Raw genomic sequence first — 13,314 nt, 5'->3', positions numbered from 1 at the left:
TCTGTTTGCTAGTATTTTGTTGAGTATTTTTGCATCTATGTTCATCGGTGATATTGGCCTGTAGTTTTCTTTTTTTGTGGCATCTTTGTCTGGTTTTGGTATCAGGGTGATGTGGCCTCATAGAATTAATTTGGGAGTGTTCCTCCCTCTGCTATATTTTGGAAGAGTTTGAGAAGGATAGGTGTTAGCACTTCTCTAAATGTTTGATAGAATTCACCTGTGGAGCCATCTGGTCCTGGACTTCTGTTTGTTGGAAGAATTTTTTTTTTTTTTTTTTGCGGTACGCGGGCCTCTCATTGTTGTGGCCTCTCCAGTTGCGGAGCACAGGCTCCGGATGCGCAGGCTCAGTGGCCATAGCTCATAGGCCCAGCCACTCTGCGGCATGTGGGATCTTCCCGGACCGGGGCACGAACCCATCTCCCCTGCATCAGCAGGCAGACTCTCAACGACTACACCACCAGGGAAGCCCTGTTGGAAGATTTTTAATCAGTGTTTCAATTTCAGTGTTTGTTATTGGTCTGTTTATATTTTCTATTTCTTCCTGGTTCAGTCTCGGAAGGTTGTACTTTTCTAAGAATTTGTCCATTTCTTCCAGGTTGTCCATTTTATTGGCATAGAGTTGCTTGTAGTAATCTTTCATGATCCTTTGTATTTCTGCAGTGTCAGTTGTTACTTCTTCTTTTTCATTTCTAATTCTATTGATTTGAGTCTCCTCCCTTTTTTTCTTGATGAGTCTGGCTAATTTATCAATTTTGTTTATCTTTTTATAGAACCAGCTTTTAGTTTTATTGATCTTTGCTATCATTTCCTTCATTTCATTTTCATTTATTTCTGATCTGATCTTTATGGTTTCTTTCCTTCTGCTAACTTTGGGGGTTTTTTGTTCTTCTTTCTCTGATTGCTTTAGGTATAAGTTTAGTTTGTTTATTTGAGCTGTTTCTTGTTTCTTGAGGTAGGGTTGTATTACTATAAACTTCCCTTTTAGAACTGCTTTTGTTGCATCCCATAGGTTTTGGGTCATCGTGTTTTCATTGTCATTTGTTTCTAGGTATTTTTTGATTTCCTCTTTGATTTCTTCAGTGAACTCTTGGTATTTAGTAGTGTATTCATTACCCTCCATGTGTTTGTATTTTTTACAGATTTTTTCCTGTAATTGATATCTAGTCTCATAGCATAGTGGTCAGCAAAGATACTTGATGTGATTTCAATTTTCTTAAATTTACCAAGGCTTGATTTGTGACCCAAGATATGATCTATCCTGAAGAATGTTCCCTGAGCACTTGAGAAGAAAGTGTAATCTGCTGTTGTTGGATGGTATGTCCTATAAATATCAATTAAGTCCATCTTCTTTAATGTATCATTTAAAGCTTCTGTTTCCTTATTTATTTTCATTTTGGGTCATCTGTCCATTGGTGAAAGTGGGGTGTTAAAGTCCCCTACTATGAATGTGTTACTGTCGATTTCCCTTTTTATGGCTATTAGCATTTGCCTTATTTATTAAAGTGCTCCTATGTTGGGTGCATAAGTATTTACAATTGTTATATCTTCCTCTTGGATCGACCCCTTGATCATTATGTAGTGTCCTTCTTTGTCTCTTCTAATAGTCTTTATTTTAAAGTCTATTTTGTCTGATATGAGAATTGCTACTCCAGCTTTCTTTTGATTTCCATTTGCATGGAATATCTTTTTCCATCCCCTCACTTTCAATCTGTATGTGTCCCTACGTCTGAAGTGGGTCTCTTGCAGACAGCATATATATGGGTCTTGTTTTTGTATCCATTCAGCCAGTCTGTGTCTTTTAGTTGGAGCATTTAATCCATTTACATTTAAGGTAGTTATCGATATGTATGTTCCTATTACCATTTTCTTAATTGTTTTGAGTTTGTCATTGTAAGTCTTTTCCTTCTCATGTGTTTCCTGCCTAGAGAAGTTCCTTTAGCATTTGTTGTAGAGCTGGTTTGGTGGTGCCGAATTCTCTTAGCTGTTGCTTGTCTGTAAAGGTTTTAATTTCTCAGTCGAATCTGAATGAGATCCTTGCTGGGTAGAGTAATCTTGGTTGTAGGTTTTTCTCCTTCATCACTTTAAATATGTCCTGCCTGTCCCTTCTGGCTTGCAGAGTTTCTGCTGAAAGATCAGCTGTTAACCTTATGGGGATTTCCTTGTATGTTAACTGTTGCTTCCCCCTTGCTATTTTTAATATTTTTTCTTTGTAGTTAACTTTTTCTTTTTTTTTTTTTTTTTGTGCAGTACGCGGGCCTCTCACTGTTGTGGCCTCTCCCATTTCGGAGCACAGGCTCAGCGGCCATGGCTCACAGGCCCAGCCGTTCCGCGGCATGTGGGATCTTCCTGGACTGGAGCACAAACCCGTGTCCCCTGCATTGGCAGGCGGACTCTCAACCACTGCACCACCAGGGAAGCCCTGTAGTTAATTTTTGATAGTTTTATTAATATGTGTCTTGGCATGTTTCTCCTTGGATTTATGCTGTATGGGACTCTCTGTGCTTCCTGGACTTGACTGACTATTTCCTTACCCATATTAGGGAAGTTTTCAACTATAATCTCTTCAAATATTTTCTCAGTCCCTTTTTTTTCTCTTCTTTTTGGACCCCTATAATTTGAAATTTGGTGCATTTAATGTTGTCCCAGAGGTCTCTGAGATTGTCCTCAATTCTTTTCATTCTTTTGTCTTTATTCTGCTCTGCGGTGGTTGTTTCCACTACTTTATCTTCCAGGTCACTTATCCATTCTTCTGCCTCAGTTATTCTTCTATTGATTCCTTCTAGAGAATTTTAATTTCATCTATTGTGTTGTTCATCATTGTTTGTTTGCTCTTTAGTTCTTCTAGGTCCTTGTTAAACATTTCTTATACTTTCTCCATTCTATTTCCAAGATTTTGGATCATCTTTACTATCATTACTTTGAATTCTTTTTCAGGTAGACTGCCTATTTCCTCTTCATTTGTTTGGTCTGGTGGGTTTTTACCTTGCTCCTTCATCTGCTGTGTATTTCTCTGTGTTCTCATTTTGCTTAACTTACTGTGTTTGGGTTCTCCTTTTTGCAGGCCACAGATTTGTAGTTCCTGTTGTTTTTGGTGTCTGCTCCCAGTGGGTAAGGTTGGTTCAGTGGCTTGTGTAGGCTTCCTGGTGGAGGGGACTAGTTGCCTGTGTTCTGGTGGATGAGGCCTGATCTTGTCTTTCTGGTAGGCAGGACCGTGTCCGGTGGTGTGTTTGTGGGTGTCTGTGACCTTATTATGATTTTGGGCAGCTTCTCTGCTAATGGGTGGGGTTGTGTTCCTCTCTTGCTAGTTGTTTGGCATCAGGTGTCCAGCACTGTAGCTTGCTGGTCATCGAGTGGAGCTGGGTCTTAGCGTTGAGAAGGAGATCTCTGGGAGAGCTTTCGCCGTTTGATATTACGTGGGGCTGGGAGGTCTCTGGTGGACCAATGTCCTGAACTCGACTCTCCCACCTCAGAGGCTCAGGCCTGACACGTGGCCAGAGCACAAAGACCCTGTCAGCCACATGGAATCCCTGCCTCACCCCATGGGCGAGCGGCCGAGGGGGGTAGGTATGCTTTCTTCCTTTCATTGTGGAGCCTTTCCTCAGGTGTCTGGCACCTCTTGGCTGGACATTCATTCTAAGCAGAAGGCACTTAAATCTGATTGGAAGCTCCTTGCCTGCAAGTGAAACTGGCACCTGGAGGACTGCACAGTAGGTGGTCAGGCGGGTTTTGGGTTGGAGAACCTCCGAAGATGGGTTTCAGGAGGTCTTTTCTCTTTAACCAAAAGAGGAATCCCCTGCCTGGGGCATTATATACATGTTTCCCTTTATTCTGGAAACTCAAGGGTTTAGGGGTGCAGAGAGAAGAGGGAAACAGTGCTCCCATAACTGGATCTGAGCTAATGGACTGTCCTGTGCCTTCTGCTCCTGAGCTGGCCTGGGAGTGGGCAGAGGGAGTAGCAAACTGGCTCTGAGGAGAAAAGGGGCTGGGGCTCTCACTGCTCTACATTCAAACAATCCCCATTTTTGGTCTGCTTCAATCCTCCAAACTTTGAGATAGTTGGTCTCTTATAGTTTGAAGTTTCTTGAGCGTTCGGAAAGGTATATCTCATTGGCGTGTCCAGTTTTGCAGTTTTCTTCACTGTCTTTGCAGAGTCATTAACTACTCCTCAATTTGCTTTCCATCTTCCCCAGATGTGTTGGTATCTTACATCTGCGATTACCTCTCTTACTCTGTTTGTCCTTATGGGTTTATGCCTTTTTCCCCTCCTATTTCTACTGTGGGGGTTTGGAAGGAAATAGAGATAAATGAAAGCATAAAATTCGTATTTAACTAGAAGTCCCTAATTATCTTTTGATTTTAAAAGCAGTCCATTAGTATTAGACAATCAGGTGTGGCAATCTCCCTGTATAACCAAAAGTAAAGCAAACTTTCTGTACACCAATTGTGTAAGATGGCAACATATTACATATTTTTAATTTTCTCTTTAAAGGTAAATACATGCACATGAAAAAAGGTAAATCATATAAAAAGAGTAAATAGTGAAAAATACACACCTTTCTCTCATTCTAGTTCCCAGTCCAACAACTCCCCTCCTCAAATGCAGTAAATATTGCCAGTTTCTCAGGTATACCCTCCTCTTTCTTATACTTCTGATATCACATTATATAAACTCTACTGACCACTTAACAGTGTATCTTGGATAGCATAACTCATTCTTTTTCACAAGTACAATGAATTATTTCACAAATAATCCACTATTTTTGTATATGTATGTATTGTAACTTATTTAACTTGTCCCTACTGACGGGCATTTAATTAATTAATGTCTAGTTTTTTCCTACAGAACAATGCAGCAGTGAATATCTATCTAGCCATCTTTATATTAGAAATATGTATACCTTTGTGAATGTACGTGCAGGATAAATTCAAGTGGAATAGCTGAGGCAAAGGATACGTACACTTGTACTTTAATACCTATAGCCAGTTGTTCTCCAAGCAATTATACCAATTCATACCCTCGAACAATGAATGAGAGCTCCTGTTTCCCTCTCTAACCAGTGCATGATAATTTGCAGACTTTGGATTTCTAAGCAGTACTGTAGCAATTCTCAGTTGGATGGTGGAATTCAGACTAAGCTTTCACCTACACAAGAAGGTGGGGCCAGGAATACTATTGGCCAGTAGAAGGTAACCCAGGCCTTGGAAATGTGGACTGAAATAAGCTTTCTGAGATAATTCAAGTAAATGTTGGGATAGTGGTATGTGTCTATAAATAAAATATTTACTTCTACTCAATAGATCATACCTGAATGTAACGATCAATCAGTTGGTAGGTTGATTCATTCCTTCTTCAACAAATGCTTATCATACAACTTCCAGGCACTGGGCTGAGCCCTGGGAGTTCGAAGAATAAGGTGCAGGTTCCTGCGCTCCAGGTGCTTATCTAGTTGGGGTTGGTAATGACAGCACCATGGCGAGGCACTGGGAGAGAGGCAAGCCTGGAGTCCTGAGCAAGGCCCAGGAAGGACACAGAGCCAGGAAGTCCTGGAACCTGCAGGAACACAAGGCGATCGAGCACTGCATCCTGTCGAAAGGCCTTACTCTCTTTGCGTAGGTGAAGCTAAAGTTTCTTTCAGAATTAAAATGGTTACACCACTTCTTGTCTGTGTGGTCTCTTTCTGCCAGGGATCTGAGGAGATCTTTGTAGAGCTTCTTAATCTGAAGCGCAGGGATGGGTCTCAGAGGGTCTGTGAACCCCTTAAAACTGGATGCAGATTAGGTGTGCATGCTTTTTCCTGGGGATAGGGTCACAGGCTTCATCAGAATCTCAAAGGAGTGTGCAACTCCAGGAGGCTTAAGAACCAGTGGCTTAGATTTTCCTCAAGCGAATTCAGGCTCTTTCACCTTAAAATGTCTTTTAAAACACCCTACTCAGACTCTAGCCTAGAGATGTGTGTGGTTACTAATACCTGGCCCCTTTTAAACCTCTGTCCTTTATCCTTCATCCAGCTTCCCCTCCCCCATGCAGAAATAGGCACAGTGATGGGCAGCCTCCCACCACTCCTCTTTCCTGTCCTTGTTTCTCTTTATTCAGCAACCCCATACTTAATTACAGTGTAAGCAATTCTGTACCTAACTGGAAGAATGTGATATCATCAAACAGAACTGGGAATTCCCATTTCCAAGGCAATCTCTCATGTTTTCGCTCGGGTTTTTTGGTTTGGAATGTTCAAGTCCAAAAATCGAGTTCAGCGCACATTTAGCAAACACTTTATTTAGGACATCATGCTCCGTGCTGAGGGAGAGAGGAGGAAGAGCAGGATATAGAGATGAATTAAACCTGGTTCCCACCTTCAGGGAGAGGAGACCTGTCGGAAATTGTACAGAGTGCTGTGGGGATCCAGGGAGGAAGTGATTATTTCTTACTGGAGGCTGCATGGAAGAAAGTCATGAAGATATTCTAGCTGGGCAAGTATTTCTCATCACTGAGGAGGCCGTAGACTTTTGCCCTGCAGTAACATTACCCTGTTTCTGAACCTTCAAAATGAGCTGCTGGGCCTGGAGGCTGACACCTGATTAGAAATACCTAGAAAATAAGCCTAGGAGAAAAAGTTAGCCGGTGTGTGAGAACATACAGTGTAAAGGAAATATAACACATTGTTATTCGAATCAATGTAAGAACTCTTGAAAACTGATAGGAAATCTTTGTCATTATGATGATCGTATTATCATTTTATTTCAAAATTTGACATCGTGGTCACTTTATTTTAGAAATGATGTGACCAGAAAAACTGACAGATTTTACTAAAGACATTTCCACTGTACCTACCAATTCCTTTTTTTTTTTTTTTTTTGGCCGTGCCACGTGGCTCGTGGGATCAAACCCTGGCCCCCGGCAGTGGAAGTGTGGAGTCCTAACCACTGGACCGGCAGGGAATTCCCTACTGTATTATTATTTTAAAAGTCTGGCTTCAAAGCAAGCCAGAAACAGAAGTAGAAAAATTATTTTGCTAGAAATATTTACAGGCTGTGAGGGCTTTCCTGAAATGTAGATCGAGGGGTGTGTGTGCATACATTTTCTTCTTACTAAATCATATGTGATCAAGCATTTACTACTGATATGAGCCATAACTGAAATTTGCAGCATGCTTTTAGACTGGTACTTACCAAGCAGTTTCACATTCATTATAAATCCCGTACTGTACATTAGCATAGGCTAATACATTTCCTTATTCTCTGTTCTTAGGATGAAGTAGCACCCACCAAATTTTTGAGACAGCTCACGGCTTAGAGGAAGGCTCATCTAAATAAAGGCCGGCTAAAGTGGCATTGCAGGGATTTAATCCTCCTCTGGCTGCCCGTGTGACCAGAAGGCTGATTTGCAAGTTTCTTCTTTCCTGGGGTCCAGATTATCAGGTCTCCGGGGCCCTGCAACTTGACAGCAAAAGTGCAAAATGAAGAAGATCAGAGATACGCGCCAGCAGCGGGGACCTGAGGGCCTCTGCGGGGCTTTTACACACCAGAGCAAAAGATTCTCTGGCCATCAAAGGAAATAGCAAACTGGAGCCTTTGTTTTGGGACACAGCCACCTACCACAGAGCACCGGCACGGCCAGCCAGAAAGTTCTTGGAGCCTGATCAGGGAAGCGGCTCTGGTACCTGGACGTGTGCCTGATGGTCCAGTTAGAGCTGGGAAGTTCAGCGTGAAGGAAGGTCTCGAGTGAGGGCGGCTTCGGGCTTGGCTGGTAGGCGGTTCTGGCATTGGCCTCTGCCCTCCCCCGGCTGAAGCTGAGAAGGGGGGTTGCACATCCAGGAGTCTTTGCCCGGCTCCCAAGGACACAGGGCTCTGGCAGTCAACTCCCATCTCCCACCCGCCGGGCCCCTTCGGCCCCTCCCCAGCCTGCCCCCCATCGGTGCCTCTGCTGAGATGGAAACGTGGGCCTGCGGAGGACGATGACTGCCTTGTATGTGAATGGAGGCGGCCTGGAGAACACCCACTATGCCAGGTGGGACCGGCGAGAGAGCGTGGAGAGTGGCGGTCAGACGGAGTGCACCAAGAAGGACGGAGAGGGACAGCCTCGCCAGCTGACACCCTTTGAGAAGCTGACGCAGGACATGTCCCAAGACCAGAAGGTGGTTAGGGAGATCACTCTGGGGAAACGGATCGGCTTTTACCGCATCCGAGGGGAAATCGGAAGTGGGAACTTTTCCCAGGTCAAGCTCGGGATTCACTCCCTAACCAAAGGTAGGATCCAAACTCCACGGGTGATGCCCAGGGTGTTGGGACCTGGTTGGGGGTCGGGTTAAGAGTCCAGGGCCAAGGAGGCAGGTGAGGTGTCATCACTGAGTCCCTGCTAAGTGCAAGTCCTATGCCGGCCGCCGTCCATTGTTGCCGCAGTTCATTTTCACAGCGATGGTGTGAGCTCAGTATTTTTATTTCACTTTATAGATAAGGAAACTAAGATCCAAAGATGTCAAATGTGGCTTTAGCAGTTTAATCTTAGATGATTTTGACTCCAAAAACTCTCCCACTATAGCATGCAAGTGAACTCACTAAAGCATTGAGGGCAATCTGTCCTCTCCAGTTTCACCTTGGAGAAGCGGAGGGGAGTGTGGCTTGATTCCAAGGCCACTCGTATTCCAGGTCCTTATTTGTAACTTCTGTTTGTGTTTGTTTGTCAATACCAGTGGCACAGGGGACCTCCCGGATGGTCGGTGGATAGCGGGGTCCAGCCTCTCCTCCTTACCAGAGGCTGCTGCTTCTGTTAGGTTTGGGGAAAAGGGACTTGACCTCAAGAACTTCTCTGCTTCAGTCTGCTCTGTACTAGTTCTCATTGTTGTTAGCTCCTTGCTTGCTACCAAATAGCCACGCTTGTTTGGTTGCTGGTCACTCTGGATTCTAGCCCAGCAGTGCCCACCGCTCTGGCCTCAGAGAGGAGCTGTGTGGAGAGACCAGCAGCCGTTTGCTGCCCAACCCATGTGGGCACTTCTCCAAGTTACCTCTAATTTAGCTAACTAAGCCTGGAGATAGTCGTAACGGAGTCACAGGGCAGAGAAAGAATGCCTGCAACTCGGTATAATCTACAGACTTCCTAAAGCCCATGGGCTCTGCCCTCTCCCTGAGAGTCCCGTACTGACATTTATTCTCCTTGCACTCAGGCTGCCACCACGTCTCCAGGGCTGCGCTTTCTTGTGTCAGAGTTTTGTTTTCTTTTCTTCTCCAACCCCCAATCCCATTCCCCGCTCATCCCTGTTTGGCCCCTATGGAGAAAGTACCACAACCTCCTCTACCTACACACACACACACACACACACACACACACACACACACACGCACGCACATGCGTGCACACACGCCCAAGTCACTGGAGCTCCAAGTCCCCTTCTATCTTGCTCTGAGCCCGAGTGTCTGGGTTCATGCCTACTCACCTTACCTACCTGGGGACATTACAGCGCTCCTGTGAGCCCTCAGGTTCCTCGCTGACAAAATGCAGCCAGTAGCATTGATTACGTTACTCATAAAAGCAGCTCTAGGGCTGCGATTCACATCTAATTGGGAAAGATGTTGTTTTTCAATAGTCTAGAGCAAGAGTGAAAGACAACATAAAACACATAAGGAGATGAGGGGCCAGAAATTGAGAGGAAGACATGAACAGGAAGTGGAGAGGAGAAGTTGCATAAAGGCAAACCAGGAGAGGAATTCAGAAAGGGGAGAGTGTCCGTGGTGGCAGAGAGGTCACAGGGGCTAAAGTCTGAGCAAAGCGTGTTGGAACTGCTTCCCGAGTGTAGGTTCAGATATTAGACTCTAGTGGAGAGGATAGGATAGTGGAAAAAACATGTGCTTCAGAATCAGACAAATCTGTTCAAATCCTCGTTCAGTCACTTCCTCGGTATCTGACTTCATGCATATTACTTAGCCTTTTTGGTCCTCGGTTGCATCCGCTGTAAAATAGAGACAATGATTCGTATCTCAGAATTGTTGGGGAAATTAGGAATAATATATATGAAGTACATGGCACAGAGTAGCCACTCAATAAATGGTAGCTATCATTGTGCAAGTCTGTTTTTTACTTAAACCTATTTCAGAAGGAAATTTGATATTAAAGTCGTGAAAACCCATGAATAGAAGGTAGTGGTAAAAATAAATACAATGCACACAAATGTCAAAGTTCTGTTTATTTATTTTTCCAGCTTTATTGAGATGTGATTGACATATAATATCATGTAAGTTTAAGGCGTACAATGTTCTGATTTTATATATGTATATATTATGAAATGATTACCACAATAAGGTCATTTAACACACTCACCACCTCATATAGTTACAATTTCGTATGTGTGTGGTGAGAACTTTTAAAATCTATTCTCTTAGCAACTTGCAAAAAATGTTAAGGGGGGACTTCCCTGGCAGTCCAGTGGTTAGGACTCCACACTTCCACGGCAGGGGGCATGGGTTTGATCCCTGGTGGGGGAATTAAGATCCCGCAAGCCACACAGCATGGCCAAAAAAATAAAATAAAATTTAAAGGAAACTTACAAAGTGACTGAAAGTAATTTAAAACATGCCAAAAACCCATCTGTGAGTTTCTCTTTACCTTACTTAGGAGAGTGAAGGGAGAACCGATACAGAAATAACTTTTTTATGCTGTGTTTCGGTGCTATTTAAGGCTGTTTTCATGCACTAAAATCACTGCATGCCCCATGAGTGTTCAAGGTTCCACTTCGGGAAACACTGACCTCATCTAGCCCTCCTGAATTTTACAAATGGGGAGATGGAGGCTCAGAAGTGGCTGTCCCGAGGTCATGGCAGAGACAGGGTTAGAACCCAGCTTCCTTTTCGCTGCAAGCTACCTCGGGATTTTGGTGCAGGGTGGAGGGGGCAGCTCTTTCACATGCTGCCCTGAACAAGCCGACCACGTGGGCTACCATTGCCTTCTTCAGCCCCAGACCCCCACCAGACCCCACCCTGCTCACCAGCCATTCTCCTTCCTGGCGGCCGGACTGCCGAGGAGGGATCCTGCCCTCCAATGCCTGCAGCAGGGAAGCAGGGGACAATGCGCAAGTCATAGAGTGTATAACCAAGACTCAGAAGCAGCACCTACCTTCTGCCCGCCCTCCCTGTTCAGACAGTGTGTAAGAGAGAGCGGCACCTTGTCTTGAAGGTGGCAGAAGGTAGTGCAATATTGTGGAAAGATATCAGCTTTGGAGTCAGCCAGACCTGCGTGGAATTCCAATTCTTTTTTCCTCTAGCTGTGTGACCCCCGAACAAGTTATTTTACCATTCTGTGCCACAATTTCCTTATGTATACGTGAAGAAAATATATCAGCTGCCTAGGATTGCTAGGAGGAGCGAATTTTAAGAAGATATAATATCCTGAATATTTACCATGTACCTAGACAGAGCATGTAGCAAGTATCCATTAAGTGCCAGTATTAGTCTGCTTTCAAAAAAGTCCAGGTCCTTTAGGCCTGTGTGAGTCACACGTCATTCGTTTCATGGGACAGAAGCCGACTCAGATGAGCTCACGCTGACAGGGTGACTTGTGTGCAGGGGAATTTTGTGGCCGCTCAGCAGGGAGGTAGAGCCACGTTTCAAGGATGGAGGTTACCCTCTCCATCTCCCCTTTCTCTGGGATTGCGCGGCTTCTCATTTCTACTTCATACTTCTTTCTGTGGAGTGGCCTTCTCTGCTTAATTACCCAAAGGCATATGGCCAAGAATGATTGTTTCCAGTCCCATATCTACATAACCTCTCAGCTTTATCCCATCTCCATCCCACTAGTTTCATTCTATTTCAGCTCAGATTTTGAAAAGAGAATATAATCGCTCACTGACCAGCCGTCAATGGGCCACCGCTGAGTCAAGCGCCTGCCTATGTCAAGTCAGCTGCAGCCTTTCGGGTCACACGACCCACTGCACTGTCAGCAGGGCCCGAGGTCCAAAGAAGCGCCTCTGAGATGGGAGAGTGGAGAACACAGTAAATTGACGGACATACCATCACCGCGACAATAACCAGCTAAGCAGGGAAACCACCACAAGCCAGGAGCAGGAAAGCATCTAATTCCTTAGACAGGCTGTTATGTGAGGAGGACAGAAGAAAGAGGAAGGACCACAACTGGTGTTTACATAGTGACTTTCTTCTTGAATGCCAGAGGCTTCTTGCCTGTCGTATTACAGAATTCACTTAATTCTGGTCCCTTGAGTTTCAGAGAATGCGGTGTTTTCCTGCTGTGTGGATGGAGGCCTCAGCGGCCTCACTATCATGCCCTCCTCACTCCTAAACCACCACAGAGTAGCCCTATTGTCAAAGGCTCAATGTCAGCCTCTGCTCATGGGATGGGATGGGTGCACAAAAGGAGAGGAAGGCCAGAAGCACAGGCAGAGGAAAAATCAGTTCAACAAGCACATTTAAACAAGCCAGAAAATGTTAACAGCAGGTCATCGTGCACATTGTACTGATGCAACAGGAAAATGAATCCCAGATCTCACCTCCCAACTTGCAGACTCATCCCAGGATGGCCTCGTCCTGGTACCGTGCTCATCTCTCTTCTGGGTTCTGTCAGAAGTGAGCCCAGGAAAGAGTAGGAAGGTGAGGACAAAAGGAACTGAGAGTGTGAAGGAGGGGAGACCCAGATGTGAATCGATGTGGGGATGAAGAAAGAGACGGGTGGTGTAGGTACTAGGAAGTGAGAACTCTGGGAGGATGACAGAGGCAAGACTGGAAGACTGTGACTTATGAAAAGAGGGAGGACGTTAGGCTCCCGGGAGCAGACTGGGTTGGAAAGACAGGGGGACATTCCTCTAAAATCTTTACCTCTACAATGGAAGGAGATTTATCAGGGAGTGGTTTAGCCTTGCTGGGAATTACAAATACCCTCTCCCATTACCAGGCCATGTCAGATGACATAGTCTGAAGAGCGATTTGTATAAATACGGTTCCCATGCAAAGCCAGCTTGCCGAGAATTGTCATTAGGTTTTCTAGGAAATATGGACAACCTGGATAAGATAAAGGAGGAGGTTCCCAGGGAAGCGGAGGGTTTCTGTGCCAGGGGCAGCTCCCAAGACAGTAGTTTAAAAAAAGACACCAGCTGCTCTGGATCCCTAAAGAGAAGGCTCCAGTATAGGCCCCTGCTGGCTGGAGTTTATTTTTATAGCTAATGGCTCAGATTCTCCTGGGCCTTGCAAGCTGATCGGGCAGGCTGAAGCCATCATGAGTCCCCTTTTAGGCTGATTAGAAATTTCTCAAAAGAAATGACGCACTGGGCTTCTGAATATTTTATGTCCCATCTGTTGCCTCAAACAAAAGTAAAAGAG

At 44.7% G+C, this 13,314-nt stretch overlaps 1 protein-coding gene across 1 annotated transcript in view; it reads left to right on the top strand.

Moving 5' to 3' along the window:
* NIM1K (NIM1 serine/threonine protein kinase) overlaps nt 1–13,314 on the top strand; it is a 70,312-nt gene that overhangs the window by 41,298 nt on the left and 15,700 nt on the right. Inside the window, exon 3 of the mRNA XM_032627280.1 lies at nt 7,247–8,244. Coding sequence (XP_032483171.1) covers nt 7,953–8,244 — 292 coding nt within the window. The 5' untranslated portion in view covers nt 7,247–7,952. The remainder of the gene's footprint in view (nt 1–7,246; nt 8,245–13,314) is intronic.

The sequence above is a fragment of the Phocoena sinus genome, chromosome 3 (genome assembly GCF_008692025.1).
Source record: "Phocoena sinus isolate mPhoSin1 chromosome 3, mPhoSin1.pri, whole genome shotgun sequence".
Lineage (NCBI taxonomy): Eukaryota > Metazoa > Chordata > Mammalia > Artiodactyla > Phocoenidae > Phocoena > Phocoena sinus.
This window is presented reverse-complemented; position numbering and strand designations above follow the sequence as displayed.